We start from the raw sequence: 15,955 nt of genomic DNA on the forward strand, positions 1-15,955 counted from the left end.
CCAGTTAATCTATCGATTTCCTCAGTTCTTCTTCCCATGTAAAGAATACTTCCAAATTTAGATTATTTCCACGCACTGAACAGTGAATGCTATTTATAAGATGTTTTTGTCAGCAAGAAGGCAGTAGTGCTCACTAGTTGACAAGTGACTAGCAAAGTAAAATCAATTTCCAGGCGCTTTCAGCTTCAATGCCAGTTGATTAGTTCTTAATATATATATATATATATATATATATATATATATATATATATATATATATATATATATATATATATATATATATATATATATATATATATATATATATATATATATATATATATATATATATATAATGCCGAATTCCTGTGGAAATAAACAACACTACGTACCTTTTACAGTTCACGGCCGCGAGACGGCCTTCATTGTTGATGCCCTGAATTCCTGAATATGTGGTATGGCCATGTGTGAAATGCCCGACTAGCTGTGCCTGAGATGCGAGACTGCTGCAACACGAAGCAGCTGCCTTTTTTTGGAACATTTATAAATGCTAAGGTGCATGTGCACAAGCACACAGCCAGGATATTACCTGTCCACTTCCTTTGCAAGAGATTGTAATCAGTGAAATTGATTGCCGATTCCCACAGTAAAACTGGCAAATCTCCATGTAGAGGAATTTCACCCATTGAGACCACAGGCCTTCGCAGCCCAAGTTTTGAGGACAGGGATCATAATGATGAAAAGCTTGAAGGTTTACGTCTGTTAAACAGGTACTGTCAGGACATTTCGGACTTTTCATTTTTGTGCATTAAGAGGAAGTTTTAGCTCGGATGCCCCTATCTAAACACCTGTGAAAGGAGAATTCGTTTTTCTCTGCAACCACTACACCAAATTTGACAAGGTTTGTTGCATCTAAAAGAAAAACTTAAAATCTAGTGACTGCCGGTTTCGAAGTTTTTATTTAGGTCAATTTTTTATTAAATATTGGCAAAAAGTGAAAATTTGGGAAAAACGAAACTATCAAGTTTACAACTCTAACTCAGCAAGGAAAAATGATAGCACAATTCTGTGAATCGCATCTGATAGCATATCTAAAGTGGACAAAATTGATATGTTGTACACAACGTAACAGATTCACATAAGATATAAATTGACATATCGAATTTGTCCGCTTTGAATGATGTAATGGATGCTGTCTACAGAACTGCGATATCTGTTTTTCATGCAGAGCTATTAATTTATAAACTTCATGCGTCTATATTTTTCAAACTTTCAAATTTTAAAAAATTATTTTCATAAAATTCAGGCCCTAAATCGAAATTCCACTTCCAACAGTCACTAGAATTTAACTTTCTCTCTCAAATACAACAAATTTCATTAAAACTGGTCCAGGAGTTATCTCAGAAAAGCGTTTTTGCGTTTTACATGTATTTGAATAGACTGTGTCGGTGTTGGGCCTGAGCTAAAGCTTCCTGTTAATGACGTGTCCAAGCCTTGTAACCGAAAAAAAAAATACAGTTGTGCCTCATATTGCCCTAAACAAAATTTACTGTAATAGCTATCTACAAAACAATGTCGATTTAATTTCCCAGTAGGTGTATGTATTGTGACACAGAAGCTGGTTCAAGTGGGACCAGGACATAGCAACCTTTTGGCGCTTGCTCTGTCATCTGCTATGCTGCAACATAGGGCTGCGCAGTGAATACTAGCATAACAGATGACAAAGTGAACCGGAGCTAGAGCCAAAGCATCGCAATGTCCTGTTCTCAAGTGACCAGCTTATGTGTCACGATACATACACCTTCTGGGAAATGAAATCAAAACTGTTTTGCAGACAGCTATTATATAGCAAATTTTTATTTAGGAGTGTCTGAGGCATGCCAGTATCTTTTCTTGGGTTTCAAGGTCCAGGAACGTCACCATTCTACACACAAGAATGAAAAGTCGAAAATGTCACATCAGTAGTCTAGATTGCATTAAACATCACCGACCGCTCTACATTGCCCGTGTAGTCAGAAAGGCATTGCTCAACTTCATCGGCCTCCTCCGTACAAAATCTCTCTTGGTTGCGATGCCCACTAGAACGGGGTTGAGGAAAATGCCAACAAACTTGCTCCGCGCTGAATAGACCTTGCACTGCGATACAGAGGCAAAGTGTGCCGACTTTTGGATGCTGTCATGCAACTCCTGGGTCAGGCTGCAGCCGTTGAAGAGCCTCCGCCAGAGTGGGTTAACGAGCATCTGCACATAGCGACGCCAGTCGCCAGGATCATGGCACATGTGTTCCACATAGAAGAATTTGCCACCCTGCAGTTATAGGGTTAAACGTACATGAGATCATTGAAAAGTTAATTGCACAAATAAATAGGGTCGTAGAAGAAGACAATTCACGGAAGCAAAGAGCAAGAAAAGGCCACAGGGGATCGCATTGGGAGGCATAAGTAATTTTCAATGAGGAACAAAACAAGGGCAAAGCTGTAAATGCAGCTTTCAAAGTGATATTAACATGTTCGCTACAGCAGTACTTTTCAAATGCTGGTTCCTGTGTATGATGACTCACTGGTGGGTCACTTATATTGCGCTGGTGTGCCGTAACCAACTGGTACATCACCGGGAAGGTGTGCTCCTTTGAAACTTTATCAAGGTGCACACGGATGGCACCACATTGCATTGGACCAGGAACAACAAGTTTTTCTGTTCATTGATTTCAAGCAAAGATGTCGCTTGCACAGTGGGAATAACTGTGTGACCCACCAGTGAGCCACACTGCAGTGAACGTGTATAAGACAGGCACATTGTGTACAGTCAGCAACACGTTTACAGTACACAAGTTCCCAGGAAAATGTGAATTTACACTCCATTAAGGCATGGCAATTTTAATTTATTGGCTCACTATGTAGGACGAAAGAACTACTATAGGTTGAAACTTTGAATTTGTGCCCAAGTCCTCAATCTTTAAAAGAACTCAGCTTTTTCAGAATTTGTAGCTATTTGTCATAAACTTTTGTGGTTGACTGTATTCATGTTTATACTGCTCTATTATGCTAGTCACAGCTGCACTAGTAAAGTTCATGAAGGAAGGAAAAAGCTTGAGGTGAGGCCCTGACATCACTCTTCAGGAAGTGTCCTCACACTGGCACCTTTAACTTATGGGTAATCACCTCCTCCCTTCTTCATGCCCTTTCTCACTCAGAGCTGAGCACACTTCCTCCACACTTTGCAATGGGCTGACCAAGGTCATGTCAGAGAGGGCAACAAATGCCTTTATCAATGGTTGCCGTTTTCCCCATGAACACAAACAGCAAAGCCTAAAACTGCACACCATTTCCACCACACTTATTGCAATGCATCTAGGATCATGTAGGCCTGTTGGAAGTTTTTTCCTTCCCCTATGGTCATATGTAATAAAATGATCTTCATTTAACACATAACTTGTGGTTTTTTGGAAAGCTTCTTTAAAGCTGCTCAGTCACTACTTCGAAGGCACAACTAACGATCAACAAATTAATGAAAATTAAGGCACATGGCAGAACCCCTTAGCATTGCGGGGGGAAAAAAGCTAAAGCACGACAAGCAGCTTAACGATTATTTCAACAGGCTTCATTTCTTTAGCTTGTGCTAAAGTGCCAACAGAAAAGAATCTTTCTATGCAACTCTTGCAGCTGCATCGCAATCCTGCAAGTGTGCAATATGCAGCAAACGCTGCAGTGATCTATAAGCAGTTGTATATACCTAAGGTTACTGAAGAGAATGCGTTCTCTCTCCCTCTCTCTCTCTATCATAAATACCTGAACAAACCACAAGCAACGCGGCAACTTAACGGTGTTCAACCGAAGTAAAACCTTGACTTGGGTGAGGTGGTTCATACGTGGGTGACACTGCAGCTTAACTGGGGCGAACTCAAATGCACAAAGCTAAAAGTCCTCAACACCCTGCACTTTGCAAGGGCTTTCTCTCGGTACTAATACTGACGTCTCTCGGCCAGAACGCACATCTTCGGGCTCACCAAATTTGCAACAGGTTGTATTTCAGAGTCTTCCACGGTGCAACCCGCATGCCGTACGTTCGACGAACAAGGAGCGCGCGCGCAGCTGCGTGGGCTTTCCCTCAACTCACCGGCGCCAACACGCGGGCGATCTCCTTGAGGATTGCGTCCAAGTCCTTCACGCCGCACAGCACGTGCGTGGTGACAACAGCGTCCACGTAACAGCTCTTGACATTGTTCAGAGAGCCTCCGTTCTGCACCAAAAACATCTCGAGGAGCACTGGAACGCGCGTCAACTTTCGGCGTAGGTAAGAGGCTGTGAACGGGTTGCTGTCCACGGCAACGAGGTGACAGTTCCGGGGGTAGAAAGCGAGATTCGAACCGGAGCCCGCGCCGATCTCGAGGATCCGGATGAGCCCCAGGTTGCGCAGGTACCAGTCGCGTGAGACGATGGACTCGAGTTTGCTGAAGAGAATCTCCTTAGCCTCGAGCATAGCCCCAGTTTCCCGGTACGACATGTAGTTGGAGAGCCATGCTTTGAACTTGAGTCGTCGCGTGGTATAGTCGCGCTGGAGCGCGTACCTGAGGCAGATGCTGAGCACGATCAAAGGAAGGAAGACGTTGTGCAGGAAGGACGCGAGGACCGAGTCGATCCATGCCATAAGAAAGAACACAAGCGGGCGCGCAGCGAAGAGGCCGCGACAATGCCGTAGTCGCGCCGATCTGTGTCGGAGATGCGGTCGCCTGGAGGGGAACGCGATAGACGGAAGATCGCGCGGTGCCGGGGGCAGAACGCGTGACTTTGTACCCGCGTTTTCCTTCGCTCGGGTCGGTTCGTCGAAGGCACTAGTCCAAGGTCAAGTTTGAACATGTCGATCGTATCTTCCTCATCCCGCTGCCGTGACTCCACCCATTTGCGCGCTCTTTACCGTCACAGCGCGCACACCCTCTCCCGATGCTCCATCGGCTCCGACCACGCTCCGACCTTGCTCTCCTCATGGATCCTCTCCCACTGTTTCGCTCTGACTTGTTGCCTTGGTGATAAATGAATTGGGACACGAACTTTCGTTTCCGTGTTGCCGCTAGGCTGAACGTGCCAGTGCCGCAGCGTGCAACTACATTGCTTGTTTCTGTTTAGTTCTGTGTAAAATATGGTATGCAAATCTATCGGATCAACATTTGGGAATTGTCGATTTACATAGGTCGCCTTGTATATTCGATAACCAAGGTCAAGACACGACTTTGCAAATAAGTTTATTCGAAACGAACATGGAAACACGCCTAAATAATGTTAAGATAGAAGAAAATATGCTAGAATATTCGTTGTTTGGTGGACCAGTTTAGCATAGCAATATTTACATTTTTTGTAAAAATTATGGTTACTCGTTCAACAGAAACATGGCGACTGCGTCACACTATTCTAGAGTTGCGTTGTCCCTCCTCTGCGACAACTCCAACCAAATAAAATGGCGCCCGCCATGCGAGCTTTCGTGCGCCGCTTCGGTGGGTATATTTGGTCCACATTTTGCGTGTTTATTTCTAATGTAGTTTCAACTATGTAAAATTGAAATAAAGTGCACACCCTAAGCTTCAAATCGCTTGCCAAAGCACACAAACTCCGGGTGGAATTGCTTTGGAAGCTTTTGCGCACGTTCGCACAAAACATGCGCTAGTCCGGCATGTTTTCACCTCATCAACGCTTCTCTTTCCAGGGCTGTACAGCTCTTTTCAGAGAAATGTCGTCTCCGCTAGGAATATCAGTACCCACGAAGCTCTCGGCCAACAGCCTAGTCCTCAACCGAAAGCAGAAAGTGAGTGATCGAACATGTGCATGCAGTGCCCCATATACCTGTAGTTCCCTCTCGTTACAAACTTTTGTGTGGTCACCGAGGTTGGTCTGCGAAGTTCTCAGCTGGGTATAACTGGGAACGGGAAAATTACCTGGGAATGGCTAAAAATTATCTCTTTTTGTGGAAATTGCGTTAGCGTCAAAGGAGAATTCCAACCCTGTAAATCATGGTTGTGCCACATGCCGGCATGAACTCGGGGCAATAACCCACCGTCATTCAAAGAACCTCTTGTCGTGAAAGTCGGTGTGAACAGACCAAAGAGCATCGAGATGCAGCTCTCTGCGCTTTCAGTGAGGCCTGCGTGTAGTGACGTCGTGCAGAGAAGTAACAGATAGGAGGGAGTTGTAGAAATATCTAACGAATAAGCCGACCGCGTACTTTGCCCGAAGAGTAATGTTGGTAAGGTCAGTGACACTGCAGTTGCATTTTCTTCCAAGGGCCCCTTACCAGGTCTAGCCATTTTGAGCTTGCATGCGCAGAGCATACAACGCGCTAACAGTCGTGTTTCCAAAGAATTACATCGCTACGCGCCGCGAAAAGGTCTGAAATTTCAATCCCAACCCCATTTTCCCTTTCTCTCGCGGCGACCGTGCTCCAAGCCGGACGGTGACGTAGTCGCGTCCCCACGCCTACGTAGTCGGGTCCGCAGTGTGGCGTCGCTCGTGGTGATACGTGACTTCAATAATTATTCAAGGCAACATCTGTTATTTGAGTGATCTGTTGCTTCAATTGACGAATTGAAGTTTAGAGAAATACTAAAACACAAACGGAATGTCTGTGTGTATTTTGTTTTACTTCGCACCGAAGCAAGAGAGATATACTTCCGCTTCGTCTGCTTGTTCCCACAGTCGTGCAGTCGTATGCGCAGGTACCGAAACTATGCCATTTTCTACCGTGTACCAGCACGTGATCATGCTCTGCAATCTGCTTGTTCTGCCTCAGTATTCGTGTAGCACTGAATTATGCCGCTAGTCATGTGTCCTTGTGCACAGCGTGCAAAATCGGGCGCTGTGCGAAACGAGACATCACAACAGCTCGCGTGCCACCCCGTCAGCAAAAATGCGCCGCGCCGAAAAAAAAAAAAAAGAAGTGAGGAGAAAAAAAAATAAAGGTGGTGCCCGTGACATAGGCGTCACGCGATCCTCAAGGTCACAGAGTTTCTCGCTTTATTACCTAGAGGGACATCTGGCGCTGCTGCCCTGTGGTATGCATGAGAATGCCAGTATATTATGGCTTTGGATGAACATTGTTCTCAGAGAGCAACGACACCTTGAAGAGGTGCCTTGCAAGCACTGTTCCGGCTGTCACAGTGATTGATTTTCTACGAAAACAGCATGTAAGAAGCTGTTTTAGCTTTATTATTATACAAAACCATGTTTTGTTTAACTATGAGAACTTGTTATTGCATGTACAATTATATGAAACTTAAAAAGTACCAGCGGGCTGCTAAAGTTGGAGGACAGACGACAAGATTCACGCTCGCTCTGGAACTGTTTGTCGTCTGTTCTTGTTTTTTTTTCTGCTTGGTTATGCATTGTAGGTGAGTAAACTTCACTGGAACATGTAAGATGGGTGAGTGAAAGCTTTTATGAAGATTTTAATTTACGAACACGTTATTTGTGTAGCCATATCCGCGTCTTAGACGAAGCCTCTTACAACACCAGCCAGCTCAAGTCTCGCAGACACATATACCATCATTCCCATGACGGCACAGTGCCCCTTAAGAAACTCCCATAGACGGTGGCACCAGATTTCCCTCTAGGTGTTATAGTGAGAAACTCTATGCTCGAAGTTTGTTATGGGAGAACGCAGGGAAGGAATTTTGCTTGCGGAGGCTAGACGGAGCAAGTGGAGGGAGTGTCTCGCCATGCAGTGGAGCTCGCCTTGTCAAATCACGAACTCGCGGCACTGAAATATTTATATCTCGGCTATTAATGAGCCGATATGAAAAATTTTTGCGGCAGAACACTCCCTAGAGGACACGTACCTACTTACAGCTTATAGCCAAAATTTACTATGAGGCCTGGTGAAGGGCCGTTTAATGCAGGGTGGATAGCACTTGAGAAGCCATAGGCACAATAATATAATCAGGCTGGAAACTGAACGCTATATCAACTGCTTCTGTGTAAAACTTTAACAATTCAACAACTGAAAAGACCAGCTATAGTAGAATACAACTCAAGTCTGCCCAGGCCCTCATAACCACCAGTCACTGTTGCTCTGCAAAGCTGCAAATAGTTCGTACTTCAAGCTTTCCCTGTTACCTAAATAAGGTGGTAACCACAAAAATATAGTTATAAATGCATAATTTCGTGCGTTTTCACTCGTCTGTTATAGCAAAACGGTGAAAGCCTAATTCTTTATTGAACTGAAATAATACGCTTGCTTCGCTGCAACTATTTATTGCCAAGTTTTACTTCAGTTGGCAGTGAAGTTTCATGAGTAATACGGGGTCAGCAGTGAAATGGACTGTACCGCAGACTTTTGAAGAGTGAAATGCTTAGACTCCATGCACTTTGTCCATGTCTGTTGCGTGCCTCATCACTTCCGCCGATGAAAAGACTCTTCAAGAACAGGAGACACACCGGAGGTATCAACTACGATGCCATTTTGAAATGGTCCCATGATGACGATTTTGTCTGCTTCTGTGATTGGCTGGTGGAGTAACAACCTGGCGCGGTCCGTGTGCCTTGGTTGCCAATGCTGTTTTTTTTTTTATCCTACTATACCAAAAATTCTTAATAATGGAGTGGCAGAGAAACCTAAAAAAGAATTAAATTATGGGGTTTTACATGCCAAAACCACTTTCTGATTATGAGGCATGCTGTAGTGGAGGACTCTGGAAATTTCGACCACCTGGGGTTCTTTAATGTGCACCTAAATCTAAGTACACGGGTGTTTTCGCATTTCGCCCCCATCGAAATGCGGCCGTCGTGGGGCAGAGAAACCAGTTATAAACCAAAAATAACAGGAGGAAAACGAACAAAGCAATGTAAACATGAATAACAAATAACACAGTGAGGACACAAGTAAATGCAATAATGGGTGAAGATGCACGAATACTAGTTCTCTAGATATCTAATGGTGTGTGCATGAATTGAAATTTGTCTCTAAGTTAAACTTCAGCATGCCCTACTTACTGTCTGAACATATGGGCAGATTTGAAGATGTCTGATGTTGGTCAGAACTTGTAAGTTTGATAGCAGTTTCTCTGGGGGGGTTCAGTTTAGTATAATGGTAACTGTCCTGGGAAGAATTTGTATTAGAATTGCTTTGTTATTTTGCTGTGGCATTCAATGCTGTGACTTAGTGTGGTGGTGCAATGAAAAGAATCTAACAGTAACCGCTTGGCTGCCAGACGGCATCACCAGCTTATGTTGCTTGTGTTCCAAACATCGCTTAAATCTCATTCTTCAACCATTAAAAGCCCTATTTTGCATATTTCACTACTTTCACTTTTCGCCATACATATATACATTTCTTTTTCCCTTTATTGGGATGCGACTGCCCTTGAAACCAATCAGTGGGGTAATGATGGTGAAATTTCATAGTGGAAAATATGTGAGGAGTTTTTTTTTTTCGAAATGAGCCAAATCCACAAACCGAAACTAGGTCAGATAAAACGGTAATGACAAGAAAAACTAGGCAACTTTCTCATAGAAAACCCGTTGCAACGAAATGGGTCAAATAACGCCAGGCGAACGTGTTCGCAGATCGTATTTCGTAGCGAAATTGAGCCAGATCCAGCTGTTGCACGGATCAAAATGAGCCAAATCCATTTGCCCAATAGGAGAGCGCTTTTGGCATGACGTCATGTAGCCATGGCAGCCTCCTTGTCAGTACCTGCCAAGGAGTTGGTTCCCGCTTGACAGCTCAGAGTGTTTCGTTCGTGTTTTCGCGAGTTCTTCGCTTTTCTGATATCGTTGTTCATGGATTCGGATGGCAATGAAGAGATCGGCGAAAGATCTATCCCTAGACATGGACGACGAAGTGAGAAGAAGCTGCATCACCACTGTAAAAGCAAGAATGCACCATTGCCAAAATGCAAAATGCAGTGCCCTGCTGCCAATGTTATTATAGCTTTTCTGTCAAGATTACATGATGCCATTCTCGAAAGCCAATTTTAATAAAGTTTTCATAGCAATACCACCTAAAATCCAGCGTTTCAATTCAATACGAGCCAAATCCAAAGTTCTCACCCTAATATTGGGCATATTTGCCGCATAATTTTTCATTACTTGTGGTCGTAAACTTGCCCTAGCTGACATGTAAAGCATATCATATAATAGCTTTGATAGCGTTGCATTTAGGTCCGGTAACAAATTTTTGCTTTTTTCTCAACTTCTGTTTACGTGGATTTGACCCATTTCGAAAAAAAGCTTCTCATGTGTAATATTGCCAAATTTTAAGTAATTGACATTATGGGAACTTGTACCGAGTTTATCAGGTGCGCAACGACTTCCTTAAAAGAGCACCTTGTATATTTGCTAAGGCGAAGTGTAAATGCCCCAAAGGCTCATAAAAACATTCGTTTGTGCACAGACTATGCATATGCTAGCATGAAACCTGCTTGTGTCATTGGTCTCCTCTGTGTTGCATTTGGCAGTAGAATACCAGATTCATCTAATGAGTGTGTCTTTTTGCCCGCATTGTCCGTTGTTTACCCACATTGACCATTTTTGCTTACACTGTCAACCAATGTCACCAGAAAGATAATATAATTGGTCATATAAACAGCAGCTGAGAGCATTATGCAACCTCACCTGAAGCTTTGTGTCAAACAGTTTCACTGTTTCTTGCTGCTGCTTAGTGATAGTGCTGCTTACTGGTGATAGTGACCTTGAGTGGCACAGGTAGCACTACTGAACAGTGCTTGCCTGCAATTGTTCCATGTCTTTTGACATAAAACTTGCAGAATACAGCAGCCCAACAGGAGCACAAGGAGGTGTGCTCGGTTTCTTTCTCCTGGCAATACCCAGATTGAAGCGGTGCATAGAAAGAACACTAAAATCCAAGTGGAATCGAACGGTGCATCAATGCTCAGCTGGCTGTGTACTCCAAAAGCGAACAGCTGATTTGTGCACCTTTTATGCTACAATTTCCTTTACTATATCACTACATTAAGCCCTCTAGACCCACATTCATGAGGAACTAGCATGATCTGAACTCCTCTTCCTTTTACATCAATACTGATGCCATCAATACTGCTTGTCATTTTGCCTGTGCTCTTGAACATCAGAATGTGCTGCTTCGCCTTGTTTGATCACTCAGGTGACAAATTCCTTGAACATATCATGAACCGCTGAATGATTCTGACACCGATTGCGTAACGTGGCTCTGCACAGTACTTTATACTACCCCAGCCCTACAATAGCCTCTTTGGAGATACTGTACGGTGAAATAACTGCTGAAAGTTGGTATGTGCTTACACACCAGTGCTATAGAAAGGTATAAAGGTCAGTGCCATATACAGTCGACTGCAAAAGTTTGGCATGAGTGCTTGCCAAACGGCATCTTCACGACACTTACAGTGTGTCAGCAGCAGTGGAGAGCAGCAGTAGGCTGGAAATTCTTTTTTTTTTCTTTTTTCTGTTTGCATGCATGTCAATTTTCTTACTCAGCACGAGGCTTGTCTAGATTTCTCGTTCTCATGTGACACACTCTTCGATAGCCATGGCGACGCTCTTCTTGTGTTGTCGGTAAACTTTTGGTGCCGATTGTACCATAATTACTGCCTTATTGGAAATGCTTTGTACCACTTTCTTGTTTTGATTGCTTCCACAGAGCTGGCAAGCACCAGCACTACGACGCTGGATCCGTTGCAGCATGCCGACTACTTTGGCCTCGGCAAGATGCTATCGGTGCGCGAGCTTTTTGACGCACGTGTCCACTTGGGTCACAAGGAGGGTCTCCTGAACGACCTCATGCGGCCTTACATATTTGGCTCCAGGCTGGGGTACCACGTCATTGACCTGGAAAAGACTCTCGATCACCTATTCTGCGCGCTCAACTTCGTTGCGCATATTGCCTACCGGGACGGGATCATCTTATTTGTCACCAGGCACCAGCAGGTTAGTTTAAGATATTGCAGAGCCGTTCCTGTTTAGAGCACCCTATGCTGGAGAGCAGACAAATAGTGGCAGATCAGCAGCTGCAAGGTTGAAAGTCCATTCGACACGAAAACACCTGCGTAATCTCCAATAGTCGTTATATAAACTTACACTCTTATACAGGCGAAAAAATCTATAACTTTAGATTTGCATCATTATGTCCGATTATTTGTTATATCATGGTTTGACTTTCTAATATGAATCCTTTTTAAGAAATGAGTCATGTGACTCTAGTGTTGATGTGGCTACCGCTACTCAAAAACACTGTCTCTCGAAAATGAGCAACAGTGTGAAAACATAAATTTCTCTGCCTCAAAGAGCATTGCTCAAGCTCTCCGGACAAAAGTGTGTGCATTTGTACCAGTTTCAGGTGTGGCTAGTTGTCAGATTGAACAAAGTTTGTGCTTGGGGATGATGTGTGTATTGCTCAAAAATATTTAATTGGTGCCATTTAGAAACAAGGCTACAAGAACTACGCTATGTGTCTAGAAGCCATGTAAATGACCTTAAAGCCAGCTTCTCTGGTTTGGAATTTATTGCACTTACACATCTGCACATTTCTTCATCCGTTCATGATGTAAGCTTTGTTAAAGTTTACATTTAGCTCATTTAATCCTTTTACTGGCTAATCCTTTTCGCAACAAGTCTTTTAAAATGTTAGAAGCTGCTGCAGTGTTGCTAAGATTTCAAGAAATGTTTCAGATTTCCCTAACCATAGGCAGGGTTGCCAGGCCTTTAGGACAAAATGTAGCAAAGAAATTCCGAAGAGTAGCCAAAGATTTTGCCAGCTGAAAACTTCATTTGGTAGCCAAAAAAGTAGCCATGGTGCAAGAAATCAACAATTGTTGATTTTTGACGCAGAAATAAAGAAGTAAAAGCAAAAATGACCTGTAGTTTTCGGCTGCACTGAACATATAATAGAACAAAACAAACATTATCTTATGTTATTGTACCATAATTTACCATAATGACTAGCTGACCTTCTTTGATTAACATCCGCCGCACACTTGTGTGTTTTCTCGTAGCCGAAGTGGTTTTGGCATTTTCACAATAAACTCACTGCATGCAATCCTTGCACCACTATGACTATCAAAGTAACCGTCACTGGGGGTGGGATTAGGACACCAGCTATTGCTTTAGTCCAACGCAGGACGAGAAAGCCTTTAAGATTAAGGAATTCCTGCTACTCAAAGAGGGATGCTGTATCTCACCTATAAAAAAACTCAATGAGCCTCTTAAATTATCCGTCCCTGACAGTCCCAGGCTGCCTGAGGTAGTGATTTCAGCCAATGAGCATTGTGTGTGAGGCATATCAGGCACTTCTGGACAGCCCAGGACGACAAGCCGAAAAGTATGAAACTCTGTGGAAAAGGTCCACTTGTCACATGGCAGCTATGACATGTTTCCAGCTCCTGGATTTCCTTCTGGCGCATGCAGCATACAAAACCATGGCCTTCTAGATCTGGCTCTTGGCGCTGTTGCTTCGAAGGAGTCGTTGCAGGGAGTGCAATTTGGACACTACCAATACTGATTACCATCACCAAAAGTATCCAGAAAATAGTCAATTCGTCAACCACAATTTTCAGTCCCCTGGAGCCTCTGAAGGTAGCAAATTTATCAAGAAGTCGCCGAACCTGGCAAGCCTGACTGTGGGTGACCTCTTGATGCACATCAGTGTGACTAGCAGTAACTGCTAAGCTTATGCATGTCTCAGCATGACGACCTGAAAGAGTAGATTGGTACCCTTCAAGTGCTTTTGTGGCCTTTCTCGTTTCGCATCGTTCTTTCTGGCACTTGCCTTTATATTCATTTCTCTTTCCATGTGTGTCCAATTTTAGGTCTCAAGATCATGTCCTTCGCTGGTCAACATGTGGAACCTCCTGTTCTTGTTTTTCCATTTAAAGAAAGTATGATTGTGTAAAATGCAACTTTACTATAATGAGATTCGACTGTATATCGTGATGTGTGGGGACAGAAGACATGATAAAACAAAATACGTAAAATAAAATATGTGACAGTCAACTTAAATAGCCATTGGCAGGAGTACTAAAGTGTTGGCTGTAGTATATATGTGCAAATACATAGAGTCAAAATTACATCCTCACAAAAGACCATCCATTTGCAATGTGTATCCAGTGCCTGCTTCGAGTAGTAAATCAATTACTAAAGGTTTGCACTGGAGTACTGTTGTTCTCTCTCAGTCCCTATCTTGTCATCGATCGTTTAAATGTGTTAACGGTCGCCTTTGTTCGCAGACCGCCCACATGGTGGAAGAAACAGCCAAGGCATGCCAGGAATTTGCCCACGCCCGATGGTGGCGGCCTGGCCTGTTCACCAATTCGGCGGCACAGTTTGGTACGGTCACACGGCTTCCCGACACAGTGATCCTGCTGTCCACGCTCGACTCTGTGTTTGAGGAACACCTTGCTGTCAAGGAGTGCAACAACATGCTCATCCCGACGGTCGCCATCGTTGACACCAACTGTGACCCACGGCTAATCACCTACCCAATCCCGGGAAATGATGACACGCCATCAGCAATACAGCTGTACTGCAACCTCTTCAAAACTGCCATCCTTCTTGGAAAGGAGCGGCGGAAAAAAGACCAAGAAGAAGCAGTGAAACTGATTGCGACGATGGGTGAAGCCAGTGGTAACATGTCAAAGACGCCAGAAAGCACTTGAAAGGCAAGGACCCAAGTGTCACATCACAGAACTTGTATAGTTAATAGAATGGATTTTGTTAGTTGCCAACCTCGGAGTGGTGTTCATTACTTTATTCAGTGTATGTGGATGCACATGTGCATACATGCACTGTTTTTTTTTTTTCAGTACAGTATTCGTGTTTTCTTATTAGCAAAGATGCATTAGGTCCACAGCTTGTGCTTTAACTCTATGAACATGTGAAAAGCTTTGCTGTGGGTTTCCGTAGATGTCATGGAATGCAGTGAAATGAATTTGGGGTAGTGAACGTAGCACAAGAGAGACAAGGAAGTGGGTTCCGTGGCTAAAGTTGTGTCCCTAAATCCTGAGAAACAGCAAGTTCTGGTTTTGCTTTGTTCCCATGGTGATTTTAGCACACCTCACTGTTGCAGAGATTATAGACATAATGGTCTGCTGCTTATTTCTTTACTTTGTAAGCTGTGTAAAGCTACTGTTACCACCATCTAATCCCATTGCAACCATCATTAAAGTGCATCCTCAATTCCCAAAATGATGGCCCACTTCTGTGCAAGCTTCAGAGGAACCATTCCTAGTGGCAGCTTGTGAAAAAATGTCACAAGCAAAACTGTTCCCGGGGCAAGATTGTGTGAACATCTTGCTTTGCGAATGCTCGGTGTGTTTTTTACGTCATGGAGTTGGCAGTGTTCAATTTGCGCTCCCAGCTTGCTGTGCTAACGACCGCTCATGAAAGCGTGGCGCTGGCCAATCATGAAAGCTCAAACAAAAGTTTAGAAAGCGAGATGCTAGCATGATCTCGCCCCAGGCCAACAAATCCTTGTTTGCAACTAGCAACAGGTGGTAGGGCTCCTGACATAAGAAATGCAAAAAGCTCTTTGTGAGTACTTCATGATATAATAATACTAAAACTGTCAACTTGTGTTATTTTGACCTTAACAGAACCGGTGGAATTGATTGAATCATCCTGCAAATTATATTGAGTGAAGAGGTAGAAAAAACTTCTACGCACACTTCTGCTACATTTGACAGTTTTCCGATACGAATACTCACCTACTTCTTAGGGCCATGGTAAAACGAATGCTCATAGAAATTCAGCTAGAACCAGGTTTTATAACACAAAACATGCAGCGTGCCTCCAATTCTAGCAATTGAAACGACACAATTTGAAAGCTGCAGATTTTACCTTTACTGAATGGAAATTTATTTACGCCAATTCATAAACGATTTGAGGCAGCTCTTTATGGTTGCCTGTGGACCTCAGCATGTCACCCTCCTGGTTCATTGCATTTGATGTTCCGTATCTACTTAAGTCATTCCGCTACAGACACAAGCCGCTCTATCACACAGACC

The 15,955-nt window shown here is 43.5% G+C and overlaps 2 protein-coding genes across 2 annotated transcripts; one reads left to right on the forward strand and one right to left on the reverse strand.

Moving 5' to 3' along the window:
• Positions 1–976: 976 nt before the first annotated feature.
• On the reverse strand, positions 977–5,197 carry LOC135899069 (thiol S-methyltransferase TMT1A-like). Its single transcript, XM_065428316.1, has 2 exons — positions 4,096–5,197; positions 977–2,286 (listed from the first exon to the last, which is right to left on the reverse strand). The coding sequence occupies exons 1-2, from the start codon at positions 4,624–4,626 to the stop codon at positions 1,975–1,977; spliced, it is 843 nt and encodes a 280-aa protein (XP_065284388.1). The 5' UTR covers positions 4,627–5,197; the 3' UTR covers positions 977–1,974.
• Positions 5,198–5,340: 143 nt separating this feature from the next.
• mRpS2 (mitochondrial ribosomal protein S2) lies at positions 5,341–14,677 on the forward strand. Its single transcript, XM_065428315.2, has 4 exons — positions 5,341–5,467; positions 5,677–5,775; positions 11,599–11,885; positions 14,180–14,677. Exons 1-4 carry the CDS (start codon positions 5,431–5,433, stop codon positions 14,606–14,608), a joined length of 852 nt encoding a protein of 283 aa, XP_065284387.1. The 5' UTR covers positions 5,341–5,430; the 3' UTR covers positions 14,609–14,677.
• The last annotated feature ends 1,278 nt before the right edge of the window (positions 14,678–15,955 follow it).

The sequence above is a fragment of the Dermacentor albipictus genome, chromosome 7 (genome assembly GCF_038994185.2).
Source record: "Dermacentor albipictus isolate Rhodes 1998 colony chromosome 7, USDA_Dalb.pri_finalv2, whole genome shotgun sequence".
In the NCBI taxonomy this organism is placed as follows: Eukaryota; Metazoa; Arthropoda; class Arachnida; order Ixodida; family Ixodidae; genus Dermacentor; species Dermacentor albipictus.

Excerpts from the sequence above, each read along its gene's own strand:
- LOC135899069 (XM_065428316.1), bottom strand. The coding sequence starts at position 4,626 with ATGGCATGGATCGACTCGGTCCTCGCGTCCTTCCTGCACAACGTCTTC. Across the intron at positions 2,287-4,095 it reads TCGCCCGCGTGTTGGCGCCG|GGTGGCAAATTCTTCTATGT; the intron begins GTGAGTTGAGGG and ends CTATAACTGCAG.
- mRpS2 (XM_065428315.2), top strand. The coding sequence starts at position 5,431 with ATGGCGCCCGCCATGCGAGCTTTCGTGCGCCGCTTCG. Across the intron at positions 5,468-5,676 it reads AGCTTTCGTGCGCCGCTTCG|GGCTGTACAGCTCTTTTCAG; the intron begins GTGGGTATATTT and ends TTCTCTTTCCAG. Across the intron at positions 11,886-14,179 it reads TTGTCACCAGGCACCAGCAG|ACCGCCCACATGGTGGAAGA; the intron begins GTTAGTTTAAGA and ends CTTTGTTCGCAG.